The sequence below is a fragment of the Denticeps clupeoides genome, chromosome 16 (genome assembly GCF_900700375.1).
Source record: "Denticeps clupeoides chromosome 16, fDenClu1.1, whole genome shotgun sequence".
NCBI classification, from domain to species: domain Eukaryota; kingdom Metazoa; phylum Chordata; class Actinopteri; order Clupeiformes; family Denticipitidae; genus Denticeps; species Denticeps clupeoides.
In genome coordinates, this window is record NC_041722.1 from 11,533,116 (window position 1) to 11,554,031 (window position 20,916).

The 20,916-nt window shown below is 42.9% G+C and overlaps 1 protein-coding gene across 2 annotated transcripts in view; it reads left to right on the top strand.

Moving 5' to 3' along the window:
• Positions 1 to 2,830: 2,830 nt before the first annotated feature.
• LOC114766065 (chromodomain Y-like protein 2) overlaps positions 2,831 to 20,916 on the top strand; it is a 29,673-nt gene continuing 11,587 nt past the window's right edge. For both annotated transcript variants that reach the window (XM_028956664.1, XM_028956665.1), the window contains exons 1-2: positions 2,831 to 3,101; positions 16,260 to 16,845. In XM_028956664.1, the coding sequence (XP_028812497.1) occupies positions 3,078 to 3,101; positions 16,260 to 16,845 (610 nt within the window). In that variant the 5' untranslated portion in view covers positions 2,831 to 3,077. The remainder of the gene's footprint in view (positions 3,102 to 16,259; positions 16,846 to 20,916) is intronic.

The window sequence follows — 20,916 nt, forward strand, 5'->3', positions numbered from 1 at the left end:
ACTGTCTATAAAGTAAAACTACAACAGAGTGAATAAAATGATTTTATTCATGGTTTGAGCCCTAGTAAACCAGAACTGATTACTTACACTGATGGTGAGATGAAAGCACATTGTAAGTCGCTCTGAATAAGGGGGTCTGCCAAATGCTATAAATGTAAATGTTTTAACCACTTGCCAGTAAGAAATAGCTTGGTTTAGGCTTAAAGGTTCTTAATAAATATTGTTAGTTACACATGTAAAATACCTTTTTTATAAAGTTATTATTACAGTTCAGAAGGCAGTTCAGACTGAGCACTGAAAGCAGCACACCTATCCAAACCAAACGACAGGATGAACCATTTCTCAATGTCCAGTATGTCCAGATGTATGTCCAAATTCAGACACTAATGCTTAAAAGATGGCAAATGTGAAGGATACTCATCAAAATTTCTCATTTGCTCCTAGAACTGCTGCACCTGAGGGGGTATGCCCATGTAAACCAGCTTTTTGTAACCATGGCCCATGGATTGTAGACAACTATCAGGAGCCTTGACCTTTGACCATCAAATTCATCAATCAGTTAACCCATGAGTCCAAGTGATTTCCTTATATATCATGCTTTGAAGAACAAGAGGTTACAGTGACCTTAGCCGTAGAGCAACAAATTGCAGTCAGTAAATCTTTGAGTTCAAGTAAACATTGACTGAGGCTTCGGTGACCCTGACCTTTGACTGCCACAGGGATATTTATGTCAATTTTGAAACTCCCTCAAGGACAGACAACTGGAAGACCCAATGCCTCAGTCTGTGGCTGTTGCTAGTACAACGGTATAAAAACCAGCACAGTTCTACATGTTAGCACAGCTGGACTATTGAGAATTTTTTTTTCACTTTTTTTGTCACCAAGGAAACTGCAACATAGGCCTTTCTGCTTGTATGGGGTAACCACAACCACAGCTGCTTGGAGCCTGTTGCATGAAATGGGCTGCTGTGCAATGACAGGGACCTTGCAAGAATGATTATCACCCACGACTTCACAGTTGAGAGTCACCTCATCGTGTGTCAAATGCATTAATTGATTGTTTAAATGCATTAAAAACAGTTGCATTGCTATATGTGAAGCAGAGGACATTGCTATATGTGCATGGAACACTCGGGCAGCACAGACGGTGAATCTGGAATAAATAATTTGATAATACACATTATTATGCACATTTGCCTATAATCACCATGTACCCTTGTACTCGGGGTATCTTTGCTATAGATGTCTCAGGACCATGCCCACTAACAAGACAATCATGCAGATTTTATGGATTAAAGAATTCTGGCTGATTAACCACCCAACATCTTAGTGTCAGGTAAATGCAGCTCAATGTGTATGATAAAGTTGCTGACATCAAGCAATTATGAATAACAATTTTGTGTTGGAACAAGAATTAAATAATATCAAGAATATTGTTGACAATAAAGCTTCCAGTCCTTCAGTTGCAATTCTCCTTGAAAGCAAGTGTTTTTTCCACCTGTGTCATTGCACGTCACCTTCAACACACAGAAGCTTGGACCAGTTTTGGAAAACTGTCCCATCACCGGGCTGACAAATTGCCCATTATTTCCCAGTGTCCCCACTGGGTTCCTGTCACCTTCTCACTGACTCAATGGCTGGCATGGGCACTTAAATTTTTGTCTATATAGCTACTTGCCATGTCTCAGGTCATGGGCTGAATATGAATTATAATTTCCCTACTTTAGCTGTTTAGATGCTATATGTCATCTATCTATCTATGAATATACATAAATACACCCAACAACTTAATAAATTAACTAATATGTTATGGACTTAGAGTCCGGGTAAATGAGGCTGTCTCCAGAGAGCCGGAGATTTACACTGGTGTGTAGCAGAGAAAACGCTTTGTGACAAAAGAACATAGATTGCAGTTCCATCGGACCCGTACTTCTGCTGCAGGCAGTATATAATGAAATGGAAATATCACACTCCGCGTTGCTGTACTGAGAGAAGTAGCAATAAACTGGATAGATTTTATCACGACAAACGCTCACACACAAGGCTCCGGTTTTAAAAACTAAAAATACATTCAATACCATATAGTTTGTAGGCTGTAATAAAATGAGGGATTTAAAGGTTTTTGTATAACAACTGTTGGAAAGCAAAAAGAAATTTCGCTTCTGTTTCACTTCCATGTGGTGTGAAAAAAAGTTGGATCTATCATGCATTTAAAAAAAACATGCCAATAACAGTAATAGCTAAATATTTATATCTCATCTACAATGTGTTTATTGCACCAGTGTGTCTGTTTATCTGTATGTCAAGTGGCCAACGTGAAGTTCTATATTTTAATGAATGAAATATTGCCATTAAACTGCCAATTTTTGCAGTGATGGTTGATGCATTGATGGACTTTGCGAGATGGCCAGCCAGCGGTGCCTTATGTTAAGATTATTTCGGATTATTATTACTGTGCCCGTGATATTCACTCCTGCAACCCACCTGACCTCACCACACCTCGGCCACGCAGCCTCGAGTAATATTTTGTTCGGCATCGCCGTGCAGTCGTGGTGATATTAGAGACTTCGGTCCACTGGCGGAACGTCACTTTCTCCCCCCCTTCCTCCCCCCCCTCAATAATGCGCAACAATTCGAGGTCTAGTCGCGCCACGGAGGACGGCCGCAGAAGTGGGTAAATAAATAAGTAAGCGGGCGGACCGACTGTCGTCCTTGGCCGGCGGTGTCCCGTGATGGGTCGGCCCCGCGCACCGAACGGGGACTAGATGGCGTCCTCTGGGGACACGAGGAGCTTGACGGGTTTTTTTTTTTTTTTTTGGCCGAACTACTTCTCGGCGTATCGACAGCACCGCCCCGTCCTTGTTTGTCTTTAAGTGAGAACGCGAGCCATCGAGCGGCCGGGCTCGATTGACGCTGTCTGCTGATCCGCCGCCGCCGCCGCCGCCTCGGAATAACACGGCGCGTCGGTAACACCGTTCTGCCGGGGATCCTGCACGCCGAGCGAGGGAGCGGAGCGGAGCGGAGCGGAGAGGGGAGGAAGACCGAGCACGACGCTCCGACAAGTTCCGCGCCCAGCGATGGCTTCGGGGGATCTTTACGAGGTACGACGGACCCCTGTCGGGGGCTCGGACTCGGCGAGAATTGGCGGAATAATGGAATTAGGAAGTGAGGGGGGGGGGGGTCCTGGCGACGTCCCGAGCCCTTTAAACCGGCCGAGCCCGTGGCCAGTGCGGGGATGAAGATCCTCCTCCTCCTCCTCCTTCTTCTTCTTCTTCTTCTTTCCTCTCCTCAGTTGCTCTTCACCGCCTGTACTTTTGGGAACTCCGGCGCGTCCCCAGCCGGGAAAGTCGCGACAAAAGTGGGATGGGGGGGGGCACGTGTCGATATATATATATATATATATATATATGTTGTTGTAATTGGACGTCGGCCGGTTCCACTTTTGAGGAAGACGCGGGTAACCTGTGGAACGCGGCCGGAGTTCGGCGTCGTAACGAACTCCCCGCTCCGCTCGCCGGTGCGCGGCGTGGGGGGGGGGGGGGGGGGCGAGACCGTGGGTCTCGGGCGCGGGTCGGGGTTTTGGGCTCCGCCGATAAGGAAGGCCCTTATCTGCCGTCGCCGCGTTTCAGTTTCTTTTTCTGCCACGCTGTCGTGGGGGCGTCACGCGTCGCGCAGGTGGCTCGTGGTCACGGGGCGTCGACCGCTGTCATTGTGCGACAATAATAAACTCCTGTCCCCGGTGGTGTCCTCCCACCGCATGTTCTCGGTTATCTTGTTCCTGTCGTATGTGCCACAGTGGCCACAGTGTCACTGTAGTAGCCTTCTGTGACAGCAGCAACGTCACTTTGTTAAAAGTAGGAGAATTAACATGCGACGATCAACAAGTTAAGAGTTTTTTTCGGAAGATATAATATTTGGTGTGTGATGGATGGAAACCCCGCCAGGTTTAATCCTTTGGCGCGGAGTATCCTTCAGTAGAGAGAGTAGGATTGACTGACATCGGTGGAATGGAACCCACGGGCGACAGATTACCAGGATCTGGTCGAACGGGCGGTTTTGATTGGCTGGAAGGCGCGCGTTAAAACCACACAATCGACAGGTAGTTCTGCCCGTGTCAAATTATCATCAAGGAATTAATGCACGGGCCATAAGGAAGAGAATCACCTTTGTAACCATAGTAACCCGTAGGGGGAAAAAGCAGCAGGTCTGGAGTGGCTGACAAGGGGAAAAAAAAAAAATCGACGTTAAACATACGTGCGTCTTTTTCACAGTTTTGGCAGGCGACCATGAGATAAGTGGGAGGATCTGCTCCACTGCGTTCTTCGGGTCGCACATGGCTCTTTAAAATCCCGCAACGTTCTTCTCATTGCGGATTATCTCTTTCTCATTGGGCTTTGATGGCCGATTGACCTTCGTTTCAGTCTGTCATGCTGTCATTCGCTCACTGTGGCCTGGTGGAAAGCTCCAGGCGCTGAAAAGCCACAAAGTTGCCCTGGCAACTCAGACTCCCTGAGGGAAGTACAAGAGGCGTTTCTCTTTTAACTTGATGGATGTCTGTGATGTCACAGCTTTCACGCCACGCTTGGGTAGAATGGAACGCTGCCACCAAGGTGTGCTGAAGGTCTGATCGCTTTCAGAGTCCATGAGCATTGCTGTTGAGATCTTTTTACCACTCAAGAAACGCGAACGTATGCAAATGACAGCTGGATGTTCGTCACTTGCGTCTTGTGATTTGGCGTGTAAAGCGTGTCTGTAATTAAGAGGGAGTGAGGGGGGGATCGGCCACAACATTAAAACATCGGGAGTGAATAACGGTTGATTGTATGGTCACAGCGGTGGTGCCCGTCAAGGTCTAGAATATATTACACCTCAAGTGAATTGCAGTTGATTCGGTGGAACCAGAAGAGCCTGGAACGGGTCTGACTGCTCAGATTGTGACGCCAAGTCTTCCGGCCAGAACATCTCCGAAACAGCCTGTCTAGTGGGCTTTTGCTGCTATGCAGTTTTAGTGCCTAACAAAGGATTCAAGTTAGGACAGTCATCGATAATGTCATGGGTGGCACGATGAGAACGGTGAGAAAGGGAGGACGGTCATCGATAAAGTCATGGATGGCACGATGAGAATGGTGAGGAAAGGGAGGACAGTCATCGATAATGTCATGGATGGCACGATGAGGCGCGCGTTAAAACCACACAATCGACAGGTAGTTCTGCCCGTGTCAAATTATCATCAAGGAATTAATGCACGGGCCATAAGGAAGAGAATCACCTTTGTAACCATAGTAACCCGTAGGGGGAAAAAGCAGCAGGTCTGGAGTGGCTGACAAGGGGAAAAAAAAAAAATCGACGTTAAACATACGTGCGTCTTTTTCACAGTTTTGGCAGGCGACCATGAGATAAGTGGGAGGATCTGCTCCACTGCGTTCTTCGGGTCGCACATGGCTCTTTAAAATCCCGCAACGTTCTTCTCATTGCGGATTATCTCTTTCTCATTGGGCTTTGATGGCCGATTGACCTTCGTTTCAGTCTGTCATGCTGTCATTCGCTCACTGTGGCCTGGTGGAAAGCTCCAGGCGCTGAAAAGCCACAAAGTTGCCCTGGCAACTCAGACTCCCTGAGGGAAGTACAAGAGGCGTTTCTCTTTTAACTTGATGGATGTCTGTGATGTCACAGCTTTCACGCCACGCTTGGGTAGAATGGAACGCTGCCACCAAGGTGTGCTGAAGGTCTGATCGCTTTCAGAGTCCATGAGCATTGCTGTTGAGATCTTTTTACCACTCAAGAAACGCGAACGTATGCAAATGACAGCTGGATGTTCGTCACTTGCGTCTTGTGATTTGGCGTGTAAAGCGTGTCTGTAATTAAGAGGGAGTGAGGGGGGGATCGGCCACAACATTAAAACATCGGGAGTGAATAACGGTTGATTGTATGGTCACAGCGGTGGTGCCCGTCAAGGTCTAGAATATATTACACCTCAAGTGAATTGCAGTTGATTCGGTGGAACCAGAAGAGCCTGGAACGGGTCTGACTGCTCAGATTGTGACGCCAAGTCTTCCGGCCAGAACATCTCCGAAACAGCCTGTCTAGTGGGCTTTTGCTGCTATGCAGTTTTAGTGCCTAACAAAGGATTCAAGTTAGGACAGTCATCGATAATGTCATGGGTGGCACGATGAGAACGGTGAGAAAGGGAGGACGGTCATCGATAAAGTCATGGATGGCACGATGAGAATGGTGAGGAAAGGGAGGACAGTCATCGATAATGTCATGGATGGCACGATGAGAACGGTGAGAAAGGGAGGACGGTCATCGATAATGTCATGGATGGCACGATGAGTGGTGAGGAAAGGGAGGACGGTCATCGATAAAGTCATGGGTGGCACGATGAGAATGGTGAGGAATGGGAGGACGGTCATCGATAAAGTCATGGATGGCACAATGAGAATGGTGAGGAAAGGGAGGACGGTCATCGATAAAGTCATGGATGGCACAATGAGAATGGTGAGGAAAGGGAGGACGGTCATCGATAATGTCATGGATGGCACGATGAGAATGGTGAGGAATGGGAGGACAGTCATCAATAAAGTCATGGATGGCACGATGAGAATGGTGAGGAATGGGAGGACAGTCATCAATAAAGTCATGGATGGCACGATGAGAATGGTGAGGAATGGGAGGACGGTCATCGATAAAGTCATGGATGGCACAATGAGAATGGTGAGGAAAGGGAGGACGGTCATCGATAAAGTCATGGATGGCACGATGAGAATGGTGAGGAAAGGGAGGACAGTCATCGATAAAGTCATGGATGGCACGATGAGAATGGTGAGGAAAGGGAGGACAGTCATCGATAATGTCATGGATGGCACGATGAGAACAGTGAGAAAGGGAGGACGGTCATCGATAATGTCATGGATGGCACGATGAGTGGTGAGGAAAGGGAGGACGGTCATCGATAATGTCATGGATGGCACGATGAGAATGGTGAGGAATGGGAGGACAGTCATCAATAAAGTCATGGATGGCACGATGAGAATGGTGAGGAATGGGAGGACAGTCATCAATAAAGTCATGGATGGCACGATGAGAATGGTGAGGAATGGGAGGACGGTCATCGATAAAGTCATGGATGGCACAATGAGAATGGTGAGGAAAGGGAGGACGGTCATCGATAAAGTCATGGATGGCACGATGAGAATGGTGAGGAAAGGGAGGACAGTCATCGATAAAGTCATGGATGGCACGATGAGAATGGTGAGGAAAGGGAGGACAGTCATCGATAATGTCATGGGTGGCACGATGAGAACGGTGAGAAAGGGAGGACGGTCATCGATAAAGTCATGGATGGCACGATGAGAATGGTGAGGAAAGGGAGGACAGTCATCGATAATGTCATGGATGGCACGATGAGAACGGTGAGAAAGGGAGGACGGTCATCGATAATGTCATGTCATGGATGGCACGATAGAGTGGTGAGGAAAGGGAGGACGGTCATCGATAAAGTCATGGGTGGCACGATGAGAATGGTGAGGAATGGGAGGACGGTCATCGATAAAGTCATGGATGGCACAATGAGAATGGTGAGGAAAGGGAGGACGGTCATCGATAAAGTCATGGATGGCACAATGAGAATGGTGAGGAAAGGGAGGACGGTCATCGATAAAGTCATGGATGGCACAATGAGAATGGTGAGGAAAGGGAGGACGGTCATCGATAATGTCATGGATGGCACGATGAGAATGGTGAGGAATGGGAGGACAGTCATCAATAAAGTCATGGATGGCACGATGAGAATGGTGAGGAATGGGAGGACAGTCATCAATAAAGTCATGGATGGCACGATGAGAATGGTGAGGAATGGGAGGACGGTCATCGATAAAGTCATGGATGGCACAATGAGAATGGTGAGGAAAGGGAGGACGGTCATCGATAAAGTCATGGATGGCACGATGAGAATGGTGAGGAAAGGGAGGACAGTCATCGATAAAGTCATGGATGGCACGATGAGAATGGTGAGGAAAGGGAGGACAGTCATCGATAATGTCATGGATGGCACGATGAGAACAGTGAGAAAGGGAGGACGGTCATCGATAATGTCATGGATGGCACGATGAGTGGTGAGGAAAGGGAGGACGGTCATCGATAATGTCATGGATGGCACGATGAGAATGGTGAGGAATGGGAGGACAGTCATCAATAAAGTCATGGATGGCACGATGAGAATGGTGAGGAATGGGAGGACAGTCATCAATAAAGTCATGGATGGCACGATGAGAATGGTGAGGAATGGGAGGACGGTCATCGATAAAGTCATGGATGGCACAATGAGAATGGTGAGGAAAGGGAGGACGGTCATCGATAAAGTCATGGATGGCACGATGAGAATGGTGAGGAAAGGGAGGACAGTCATCGATAAAGTCATGGATGGCACGATGAGAATGGTGAGGAAAGGGAGGACAGTCATCGATAATGTCATGGATGGCACGATGAGAACAGTGAGAAAGGGAGGACGGTCATCGATAATGTCATGGGTGGCACAATGAGAAATGGTGAGGAAAGCCTAGACTCCACCAGCATGGAAAGTTTGGGCACCTTTTGGGCACCTTTTCTTGGAACATGAGTGGATGGACTGATCACAGAGTGTAAAAATAATTGTCATTTACAAATATTGAGAAAAATGGGTCTGAATGGCTTCTGATTCTACATGGTTTTGGCCCATTTTGAGATTAATCAACAGCTCTTCAATTCTGTTTTAGGATTTTTTTTTTTTACAGATGGTACAATGTTTGCCTTCATAATCTGGTGTTTATTTGAATCTATTTTTTCCCACTAGTCCCACTAGTTGCTACACAAGCCCAAAGCCAGATCGATCCAATCCATGCTTAATAGGTGAAGTGTTCTTTTCCTGTAATGTTGCAACCTTTTTCTCCAAAACACACATCTGACCAAAGTGTTCTATTTAAACTTCAGCATTTCCAAAAACCACCAGGCTTGTTTGAATATTCATTTATAAATTTTGTGGCCAGGATGCAGGAATGATTTTCTTCTGCATCACCACCATGAAGGTCATATTTGTTCAGGTGTTGCTGCACAGTAGAACAGTCCACCAGCATTCCAGTTTGCTAAGCCCTCCTGAAGGTCTTTGGAGTCAAGCTGGGTTCTTCGTGATTGCATTTAAACAAGCTGTTCCTTCAGAAAGATCCAGACCTCAACATGACCTTTTCCATTCATGTAAACTGGAATGGTCATAATTACATTACTAGTAGGGACTTCAAAAGGCCTTCCTATCTTCTTGCCTTCTCCTGCCTTGAGAACATCAATTATAGAATTTTTCAAATAGTCTGAAGCTGTTTGGAGGAGCTGTTTTAGAGAAGCTGTTCTAATTTTAAGGAGAATTTGTACAGTGCGGACTGCTACATTTCATAATTCATTCAAAGTCAGCTCCATGAAGGTCCCACTGTGCATGTTACAGGGTTCACAGTATCTGCTATTAACATCTTCGTTGAAATCACATGATATCTTCAGAGGTTCTGTGGAGTTATGTAGAGTTTTACAGACTAAAGAAAACTGACAATTTTTGTTACCAGTTTCTGACCATGCTTAGGACAGCACAGAAAAAACTTGAAATAAATATTATATTTATATATAATACTATAAATAAATAGTCATGAAAAGTCAGTACAAGTGTCTAGGTCTGCAAAGTAATATCTACAGAATTACAGTGTGTGATGCATGGATGCTGATTAAAATTTGTGAATGATATTTTTATTTAGCAATGCTATATATTTTTTTAATTGTAATTTGCCTTTTTTTTATCTGAGATTAAAATCAGTTTTATTCATTACTGGGATTAGTTTTTCAATTTCAGCAAGCAATGCAAAATTAAATAAAATGTGTGTAAACAGTTGTAGGGAAAAAAATCACTTGTTTAAACAGTTTTTAATCAAATCTGTTTTGAAGTTCTGCATAATGTAACAGGAAGAGGGCATTTTTCCCTGAATATTAAAACAATTTTTTCCGAAACTTGAGGCAGCGCATGCTGATCTGGGACATAAGATAAAGAATCTTTAGTCCTTCATGTCCTTTCGCTCTCAGTGAGGTGCTCCAGATTGCCCATCTATGGCTATACTGTCAATGCCATGGTTTGTGCACATGTTAAATGTGTTTGTCGCAGGTTCACCATTAGCAAACACATTAAAGGATGTTTCCCCTCCCCACCCATAGATGCTAAATACACCTTTGCTTTCTGGCTAACAGAATACAAGTTAATGGAAATTTTCCGTAGGGTTTTTGGCCCATGCTGACTCAAAAGCCATTGTGCCATTTCTGCATATTCAAAGCCGTACCTACATGCTGAGAAACTGCTGTTCAGCCTCATCCCGAAGGTGCTCTAATGCTTTGAGGTTTTAGGCACCGTGGGGGTCATTGAAGTAACTGAGCTCACTGTCATACTCCTGGAACCAGATTTAATATTATACATGCTTTTGAGCATTAAAAAGGGAAATGGTCCGGACCTTTGTCTCTTCTTCCTGTCGTGATGAGCAAACGGCCCGTTTGCTGCGGATGTGGGCTTTAAATCGTACATATTAATGAAAGCCATCTCATTAATCTTATGCATACCATCTGTGTATACATTAGAGAACATTTTTTAAATACAGGATAAATATGTTGGTTTTAACTATGGTTTTACCAGACAATGCGATGAGCCCCCCACAGTATGGAGGTGTGTCTGATGAAGTCTCTTTTGGACCGAAAGCAGTAATTGAGATGCATCAGGTATCATTCCATAATGGAAAGAAAATGAATATTCCATCTGTCTGAGCAAGCCGTCCGATTTTAGATCGTACCATTCAGGTTGTGGCCACTGTGCCATCACCACACTACCCAACAGCCTGAGAGAAGCCCGTTGTCCCAAAACAGGATGGATTCATGCTGTGCACTGCAAAGTGTGACCCTGCCATCTGCATGTTGCAGCAGAAGTGGAGCAGAGAGTCCGAGTTCCCTCGATCTTCTCACCTCCACCGTAAAAACGTGGCCGTTCTCCTCCGTTCCTCCCGCCGTTAATAAGAAAGTCTGTGTTTAAGTATATTTATTGATGCCTTTGACATCAGGCTCGGCACGCGTGACGGTCAGCGGTTAGTCTGGGGCTGCGGCGCTCGCATCTGCCACCGGCATTTATTCGGTTTATTCTCTTCTGACCTCTGCTGTTAATAAGCGGTTGTTTCGGTTGACGATGACCGTTGGAGGTCGGTAGTGTCACACAGAGCACGGAAATTCCAGCAGGTCAGCAGTTTGGGAGATGTTGCAACCACCACAGTCGTTTAAATCCTACTTCCCCGTTGTGATTTGGGGTTTGGACTACAAGCGAACCAGTTCATTATCTCGGCAGACTCTGTTTTAACCGAGTAAGCCACAGCCAGGTCATTTTGCTAACTTTGCATCGGCTCGAATCTCATACTGTTTCTACTGTAAGTAAAGACATTTAACAATGTGCCAAAATCACCTCGGATCGAGTGCAGCTCACCACAAAACGAATCGACACCCACAAGCATCAAGGTCTCTGTTGTGTTCTTTCACAGCTTATCAGTTTCAAATACATTGGATTTTATCATTTTTCTCGTACTAATTTGCAAGCGTGAGTAGTTTATTTTATTTATTAATTTAATAAATTTTTGCTGCCCAGCAGGCTGACATTAATAATGCATTAGTAAATTAGCCTGTATATGAATAAAATCCAATTACATTGCTATTATCAGAGCTGCTGCAAAGCAGGTAAGTAGAGTGGTGTATGGGTGAAAGGACCGCTGAACTTATACCAGAGCCTTGATAATTGTGAAAATTCTAAATTTTATTCAATTTTAGACTGTGATATTTGGAATATGCATTCTGTTTTAATATGTTTAACCTGCTTTGATATCGTTCCAACATTTGGCAGCCTGAAGCCTGCAGTGTTATGGCAAAATTCCGCCACTTGATAGACGTTGACTTTGATAGCAGCAACGCTTAAACAAGCGGGTTGTAAAGCGCATCACTAATTTAAGGGTCGAGGGTGGTGCTGAAAAGGAAAGTGAGAGCAGAGCTGTTGAATAATTCTGGAGCTATGGGGAGGACAGGGCAGATATCTGTTTCGATGTCTTGTTGTTGTGAGCTTTTTTGATTTTGAATAGGCGCCCTACTGCTGCGTGACGGGGATGCTTGTCTGGTGGAAATGAATTAACATCAAACTGTCTTTATTAGTCATGTTATACTGGATTTATTGGAGGGGCCTTGCAGCGCTGGCCACAGATGCCACTGTTCTTCTCTAATCTGCATAATGAACCATGGTATATGTAAAATTATCCTGGGGAGAAGTGGCCATTGATGTGTTCATTTACAGGAAATTTGGATTATGTTGGTACAGCAGTTTCTATTGATGCTGCTTATTTGGTCCAGTTCCTTAATGATTTGCAAATAAGAATTATTTAATTGCTGTAGAGGTAAAAACAGCCTTATTATTGGAATAAAGAATTGCAATAAAGCCTAAAAATTCTAACTTTTTACTCCCCTGTTACTCTTCAATGACAGCTCATTTATAATCTGCCCGGAGGAAATAACAAGTATTTGCAGCTTCTGCCAAGATGTAATTGATCTGTGTGTGACAAGCTTATTTTTCTGTACAGCATTTTGCCTAAACATTTTAAATTAAAGCTGCTTCATATATTATTTCAGTAATGGGATGCATTTTAAAAGAGTCAGGTCTGGAATCAGTGAATATCCCATAAATTGCAGAACCATCTAGCAAATGGCTAAACATCAGTACAGATCAATCAACTGATCCATATATAGAATTGTCAGTATTTAATATGATACATTTAGCTCATTTAGCATTTTATTTTTCCCTAAAGCCATTTCAGACAAGATGACCCTTTCGCTGATGCTCTTAACCAACGTTCAGTGACCGTGGAGGCCAGGTCTCCACTTTATGAACTCCACATATGTTCATTCACAGTGAGAATCTACCAATGTAAATGGTCATGAAAATAAAGAAAACACATTGAATGAGAAGGTGTGTCCAAACTTTTGGCCTGTACTGTATATATTGTTATTAGAATTATGGGTCTTCTCGTGATTAACTAGATTTAATGAACGGGAGCTGTTTTAGTCCTTACCTTTATCGGCTTGAGCTTTATAAGTATTATTCTAGTTTGAATAATATAATATATAATGGTATAACTGAATCTATAATATTTATTAAAATAATTGCCATTATAAATGAACAGTTTTGTTTAATGTCTTAGACGTTTAATTAATGTGTATCGTGTATTGATACTGAATCATTGTATGAGATGAGACTGTCAGAATGGTTCTTTTGTAGTTCAGCATTATTCAGAATTATTTTGTCTTAGTAGACCAGTCCCCTGTCCTGTCCCTGTGACACACATCTTTATCCTCATTAGGAAGGAAAGCTCTCTGGGGTCCTTCTGCTATGATGAATCTATGATGAATCTGATAATATCTGCCATGACATATGGCGTATGTCTAGGTTCAATTCTTGCTCCTCTCTTATTTAAAGTGTTCATGCAGTGTAACTTCTCATAACTTTGAAGAGGATGCAGAGACATATTAAACTTTTTCCTCCGATTTTCCATACATTTGAATCCACATTCCCTAAATCTCTTTCGCATATTATGGCCACGTTGCATATATTGGAACTGTAATTGGAAATATTCCTACATTAATTGGATTCCTAATTAATTAATTCCTAACAATTGCTAGTGTGTTAAATGTATGGAGAGAGAAATCAAAAGCTCAGCACTCTTCTGAAACTGGCGGCTTCAGACATTAGAAAATGTGTTCCCTTCCTAAGCGATTGACTTTCTAGACCTTGGCGGCACAGAAATCAGTGTGCGGTTGAGGAGATCAGCAGGGTGTTTGTCTGATCCCTCGCAGTAACAATGGCCATGAGGAAGGAGAATTCTTTCACTTCCCCGCTCTTTTTTTTTTTTTTTTTTCCCTCATCCGCGCTTCATGCCATTAGACCATTTACCCTGGGAGACCTTCTTCTGAAGCCTTCCTTTGTCCGTAACAAGAGTCCAGCGCGGCAGTAGCTGGGGAGAGGAGGTGTTGCCGCTGCCTTCACATGTGTGTTCGCCAAATTGGCACGCGTGGCGGAAAAGAAAGACTCACACGTTTATACCCGGATCTAGAGAAATACTTACAATAAATGTTCTGCTGCAAAAAGCCCCTCTCTACTGCAAAAACTACTACGGCGGCTTTCTAAGAAAAGGAGAGCTTTTTCACTTGAATAGGGAGAAGGAGAAGGGATGACCTCTCTCCTTCTCATATTGTCCGTCTTAGAATTGCGGAGAAGATTGTTGAGCGTGGGGAGAAGCATTCTCCTGATGGGGGCCTTGAATGCGTCCGCCGGCTAGAAAAGAGCTGCGAGCATTTTAAGCCCTGCACCACGCCTTTAGTTCAAAAGGGATTTAAAAGGGATACGTTTTAGCATTTGAGTCACTTACTTTATCTGTTCTTTGCAACACATCATAAAACAGAACACACATATATATATAAAATTAATTTAATTGTATTAATCTATGTATGGGGAAAAATCAGAAAAATGTCTTTAGAAAGAGACTTTCTCTAGTAAGGTAATATGTGATGCGAAGAAGTTCGATACCCCTTTTTACGAATGATTTTTGCCTTGCGCTCGGACCAGTTTGTCCAGTTTTAGTGTGTGTTTAGTTTCCAAGGTGCAGGCTGCATGCAGGCGCTGTATTTGGTTTATTTTGTAAATAATCTTACCATAAACCACATTAACACATTTTACTCTAAGTATCTTTGGTTTGGTTTATTTACCATGATCAAACATTACAGTTCAACTTAAGATTCAGATTCAGACATTCAAATGAACAACATCTGTTTCTGTAATGCTGCATAAGATATAATTAGTAATTATTTTGTTGTTTTTATAATAAGTGTAACATATTAACCAAATGCTTATTCGAAGAAATGGGAAAACAGCATGAATACACAAACAAACACGTGAGTTGTCTTACGTCCCAGCTTGTTTTATGATATGGGCATATGGAGTCTTATCTCTGCATAACAGCGGTGGTGGAGCACGTCTCGTGTCTGTACGTTGGCAGAAAATTAATTACAATCTTTCAAAGGGAAATTTCGTCTTTGTTTGAGTGTGATTGCCTATGCAGTTTTGTATACAGCACGTTTTACACGAGACTTTTCAGCCTGTTCTCTCCCCTGCTTTTTTATTTGTAGTATATCTACACGGCTGACCCTCAGCCATGCTCCATAACTGCTTCAGAGCCTTTATACTGGTTTATACCTTTATTCTGTTTGTCTACCTGAACAACAAAAGAATTGCCTCTATTTTTGGCAGTAGAGGACAAACTAATGCAAACTGCAGGTCTTCGGTCAGCACTATGTGTGCTTTAGGGTTTTTAAAGCAATATTTCTGCCCTGTAGATAAATGTGGTTACTGAATGTTGTGGAAACTACTGTACGTTTAATTCCCGTAAAAGAATTAAGTGAGAGAAGATAAATTATTGTCATTGTCACTTCTCAAGGAACAAAGAAATTTAAGGTGCTCAGTCTGAGGCATATAGTTTAATGCAGAAAATAAGACATACAACTTGCCATAACTTTGTTGTAATTGTGTTCATCTGCTTTACTTTTAAAACATTTCACAAATTTCTGGAACAGATTTTTAAATTTGCTTAAACTGTCTACACAATGTGTTTGTGGTATTCTTTCAAAATGGTGTGTCAAAGCCCATTGAAACATAATATAAAAAATAAAGGTTGTATTTGCTGTATTTCCTCTGTGAGAGCAATCTGGTACAGATCTTATGAGGGGAAAAAAGTCGATTGCAAAAAAAGGCTGTTAAAATTGTAATCGTTATCTTCCTGCAGCCACAGCAGATCAACCGGTCTTGTTGTCCGGATAATTGATTTGGCAAAAGCTTTACGTCAGATGCCCTTCCTGATGTGAACCCCTCATACGGTCATCAATGGCTGGGTAGTCTTCTAAAGTTATTTTATATTATTAACTTTTTGGCAAAATTACTATATTATTTAATAAAAACACATCAAAAAACAAATATATATCTATATATATTGACACAGTGTTACAGTGAAACTAGAATAATATTTAAATAAAAGTGATTCATTTGATGGTCCTGAATCTCTGCAGGTAAATATGCATATGAATTTGAATCTCTTTCTTTTGTCCTCTAACTGCAAACTTCATCCTTCCTTTTTCAGGTGGAGAGAATAGTAGACAAGCGGAAGAACAAAAAGGGCAAATGGGAGTATCTGATCCGATGGAAGGGCTACGGGAGCAAGGAGGACACCTGGGAGCCTGAGCACCACCTCCTGCACTGTGAGGAGTTTATTGACCAGTTTAACGGCCTTCATTTGCACCAGGACCGCCATGCCAAACCAGCCAAGAGCAGCGGGGGAAGCCCTCGTCATCTGGGCCGGTTAGGGGGCCCGGAGCACCAGAAGGGCCGAGGGGACACGCGTAAGAAAAAAAGAACTAGTGGAACAGTTGTGGGAGGAGGAGGTGGAGGAGTGGGTGTGAACACCCAGCAGAAACTGAGGAATGTGACCGGGGGGAGTAAACACATCGAGGACAGAGCGACCAAAGCCATGACTTACAAGACCATGCCGGGAGGGCTGCAGTTTGTGCCACCTGTTAGGGAGGCACCTAATGGACTCCAGAACGGGGACTTGGATCCACTTCATCACCGGGCCACTGCCAGGGCACATGGTGTTGCCAGCGAGAGGATGGAGAGGATGATCGGTGACATGGAGCTCAGTGCTGGCCAGCAGCATGTAAATGAATTAGGTAAATATGGAGATTTTTTTGCATGTTAGGTAGTGGAATGGAAACAGTCACAAAGTACACATTTTTTACATTGGTTTCAAAGTTCTGCTTCACTGTGGATTTGGTAAAATAAAGTAAATACATTATTTTTTAAAATACACAGGGCATTTAGATTTCTTTCTTAGTTTTTGGCAGCCTGATTTAATTTTAGTTTTTGTCTAGTCTTTGCGTACAGTTGTCATTTTAGTCTTTATTAGTCTTAGTCATGTCCAGTTTCAGTCGACTAAAAATCTGAGCATTTTAGTCAGAATTATCATGACTATTTTAGCATAGTTTTAGTCAATGAAAATTAGCATTTTATTCTCTTTATTTTAGAAATGCAATTCCATTTAACCCAGTTAAAGCTGTGACGTTAAAATAAATAAACAACGCAGAACTCAAACTAAATTAAGAATTAATTAATTAATTATGCATGTTTTTTATAAATTAATAAATTGTCCTTGTTGTTTTTTTTTGTTTTTTTGTTTTTTTGTGGTAGGTCACAATCACTATAAGTGAACATAGTGGGTGCCAATTGCCATTCCAAGATGCAGCCAATGAGAGAGCAGGATGCAAGATAATTTAAAGAGGCTGTGTTCTCTTAATACTCTAAATACCATGATGTAATATGATGAGTTTCCAAAAAATTCCTTAAGGTCATTTCAACTTAAAACAGGGGGGTTTGAAATGGTGATGAAGGCTGTGAGTTTAAGACCTGGGTCATGGTACACACAAATTGTTTTGCTAATGATTCCAGATTCCATTTTTGCATCTTACGGTCTTGCACCAACTGATATGCCTAATTAAGTAAAAACAGGTAATTATAGAGGAGAGCAAGTTTATTGTAGAAAGGGTCAAACTGGAGCACAGTAATGCTGCAGGGATTATGCTGTTATTATAGGGGTGGGCGATGTGTTATAGAGCAATAAATTGATAATAAATCACATTTCTTTTTCCCCCCAAGCTTTTGGAAGTCCTCCCACATACTGTATGTGCACGTCCCAAGGGCTGATTTAGTTGATGGGGACATGCTTTGGACTGAGTCACACAGTACTGTGTGCAATTAAATATTTTCACATTTTTCGTGCATGCCTGAAAAAAAAAAAAAACATTATGGATGCATCACATGTGAGTTGCTCCTGTATTTGAGCATCTTGGCAATCATGTGACTCCATTAAATATTTAATTGGTCCTAACACCTATTGTCCGTCTTCATTAAACATATTCATTTTGGCAGCCCTAATATTTTAAGCAGTTTAATAAAAGCACACCACATCCTGTTAAATTCATGTGATGTTTGCATGTCATGGCGCACAACCAAATCGGTAATGACTATTGGCCTTGGTGTACCACCCACACCTAATATCAGGGTGAGGAACCTGATCTTTTTTTGGGGATGACCTCTCAAAATAGTCATCCCACAAAACCTGCAGCCACACTGGATCAGGATCCCAGATCAGGTTCCTTAATGTCCATGTATCAAATGCCACAGTAATCATTTTGATTATGAGCCTTTCAAAACGGCAACAAATGTAACTGCTGAAGCAGAAACAGTGGTGTGTAACTTTTAAACACTGCTCAAATAAAGGGAGCACAAAAATAAGACATCCTAGATCTGAATGAATGAAATGTTCTTATTAAATACTTTGTTAGTCGAATGTGCTGAAAAAATTATCAATGAAAATCAACCCAAGGAGGTCTGGATTTGGAGACACACTCAAAAAAAAGTGGAAAAACACATTGATCCAACTTTAATGTAATTTCCAAGTCAAAATGAGCCTCAGTAGTGTGTGTGGCCTCCACATGGCTGTATGACCTCCCTACAATGCCTGGACATGCTCCTGATGAGGTGGCGAATGGTCTCCTGAGGGATCTCTTCCCCGACCTGGACTAAAGCGTCCGCTAGCTCCTGGACAGTCTGTGGCATTGAATAGAGGTCTGGGGAATGGGTGGGCCAGTCCATAGCATCAATGCCTTCATCTTGAAGGAGCTACTGACACACTCCAGCCACATGAGGTCTAGCATTGTCTTGCATTAGGAGGAAGCCTGGGTCAACTGCACCAGCATATGGTCTCAAGGGGTCTGAGGATCTCATCTCGGTACCTAATGGCAGTCAGGCTGCCTCTGGTGGGCACATGCCCCCCTAAAGAAATGAAGAAAATAAATCCACACTTTACTGACCTACTACCAAACTGGTCATGCTGGAGGAGAACTTGCAGGTAGCCAAACTCACGGTGTCTCCAGACTCTGTCACATGTGCTCAGTATGAACCTGCTTTCATCTGTGAAGAGAACAGGGCACCAGTGGCAAATTTGCCAATCTTTGTGTTCTCTGAAAAATGCTAAACGTGCTGCATGGTGTTGGGCTGTAAGTACAACCCCAATCTGTGGACGTTGGGCCCTCATACCACCCTCATGGAGTCTGATTCTGACTGTTAGAGCAGACACACGCACATTTGGTCAATTTGCAGGGCTCTGGCAGGGCTCCTTCTGTTCCTCCTTGCACAACGCTGGAGGTAGCTGCTGAGGTTCTAATGCTGGGTTGTTGCCCTCCACGGCCTCCTCCACATTTCCTGACATTTTCCACATGGCCTGTCTCCTGCTAGCACCTCCACGCTCTGAACACTGCGCTGACGGACACAGCAAACTTTCTTGCCACAGCTCACATTGATGTGCCATCCTGGATGAGCCACTTGTGTGGGTTGTAGACTCCGTCTCATTCTACCACTAGAGTGAAAGCACCGCCAGCATTTATAAGTGACCAAAACCAAAAGCCAGAAAGCATAGGAACATGAGACATGGTCTGCGGTCACCACCTGCAGAACCGCGCCTTTATTGGGGACGTCTTGCTAATCGACTATAATTTCCACCTGTTGTCTGTGCCATTTGCACCACAGCATGTGAAATTGATTGTCAATCAGTGTTTCCTTTATTTTATTTTTGGAGCAGTGTATTAGCTTAGAAATTTGCACAGTTCTCAAGGTTGTGTAGTTTTTGTAGTGTTGCAGTACTGTAGCTTTGTTTTGTTTTTTTGTTAATGTCTTGTGATTTATGTAATCTTGAATTACACCAAACATCTGTAAATAAGGTTGCTACCAGAATATATCAGCATTCAGGTAAACTTTAAGATGATTACAAAATGAATGTGCCATTTTCCCAGTGACTCGCTCTTTTGGAGATGCTGGTGCTGCATTTCTGTTTTTTTTTTTTTTTTTTTTTTTTCAGCAGTGATAGGGTAATTTTCTAGATCCTTTGTTGTGGCGGCCATTGAAGTTCAGGTCCAGCTTAGATGAAGTCGTCTATTTGGAGAGCATCTGAGATTTTACTTTGATGTTTCAAAGGGAGTTTTCCATTTGTCTGACCAGGTGGATATATTGTCTGCCCTATAGATTTGTTTGTTTGTTTGTTTGTTTGTTTGTTTATTCATTAGATCTATTTCTTCCACTAACTGAAGCATGTCGGTTGCGTCAGCAAAACCAAGGAAAAATGTATTCTTTTTGCCCTCAGACCATCAGTGTACATCATGAATTTATATTCTCATATTTTTTTCATATTCCCAACTAATATACTAATAAGATGGTTTCATCTAATCAAAGCAGTCCATTCTGTTATAATATTGTCAGAGTGGTGCGTGTGGATTGTGGTAGTAGCCTAGGGTGGTAGTAGCCTAGTGGGTAACACACTCGCCTATGAACCAGAAGACCCGGGTTCAAATCCCGCTTACTACCATTGTGTCCCTGAGCAAGACACTTAACCCTAAGTTGCTCCAGGGGGGGACTGTCCCTGTAACTACTGATTGTAAGTCGCTCTGGATAAGGGCGTCTGATAAATGCAGTAAATGTAAATGTAAATGATTGTAAATCATCCCATGTCGTTTGACTAATTAACCAGCTCTGAATCACATGAATTCATTTACAGGATGGCAAACTGTTGCTCACAGTGCACATGATCTTTTCAATTAATAAATTATGCTTAGAGATGATTATTAATAGATGATTCAATTCAAATTGGCTCGCTACTGTTAACACCTACGGCGTCAGGAAAAAGCCTAGGA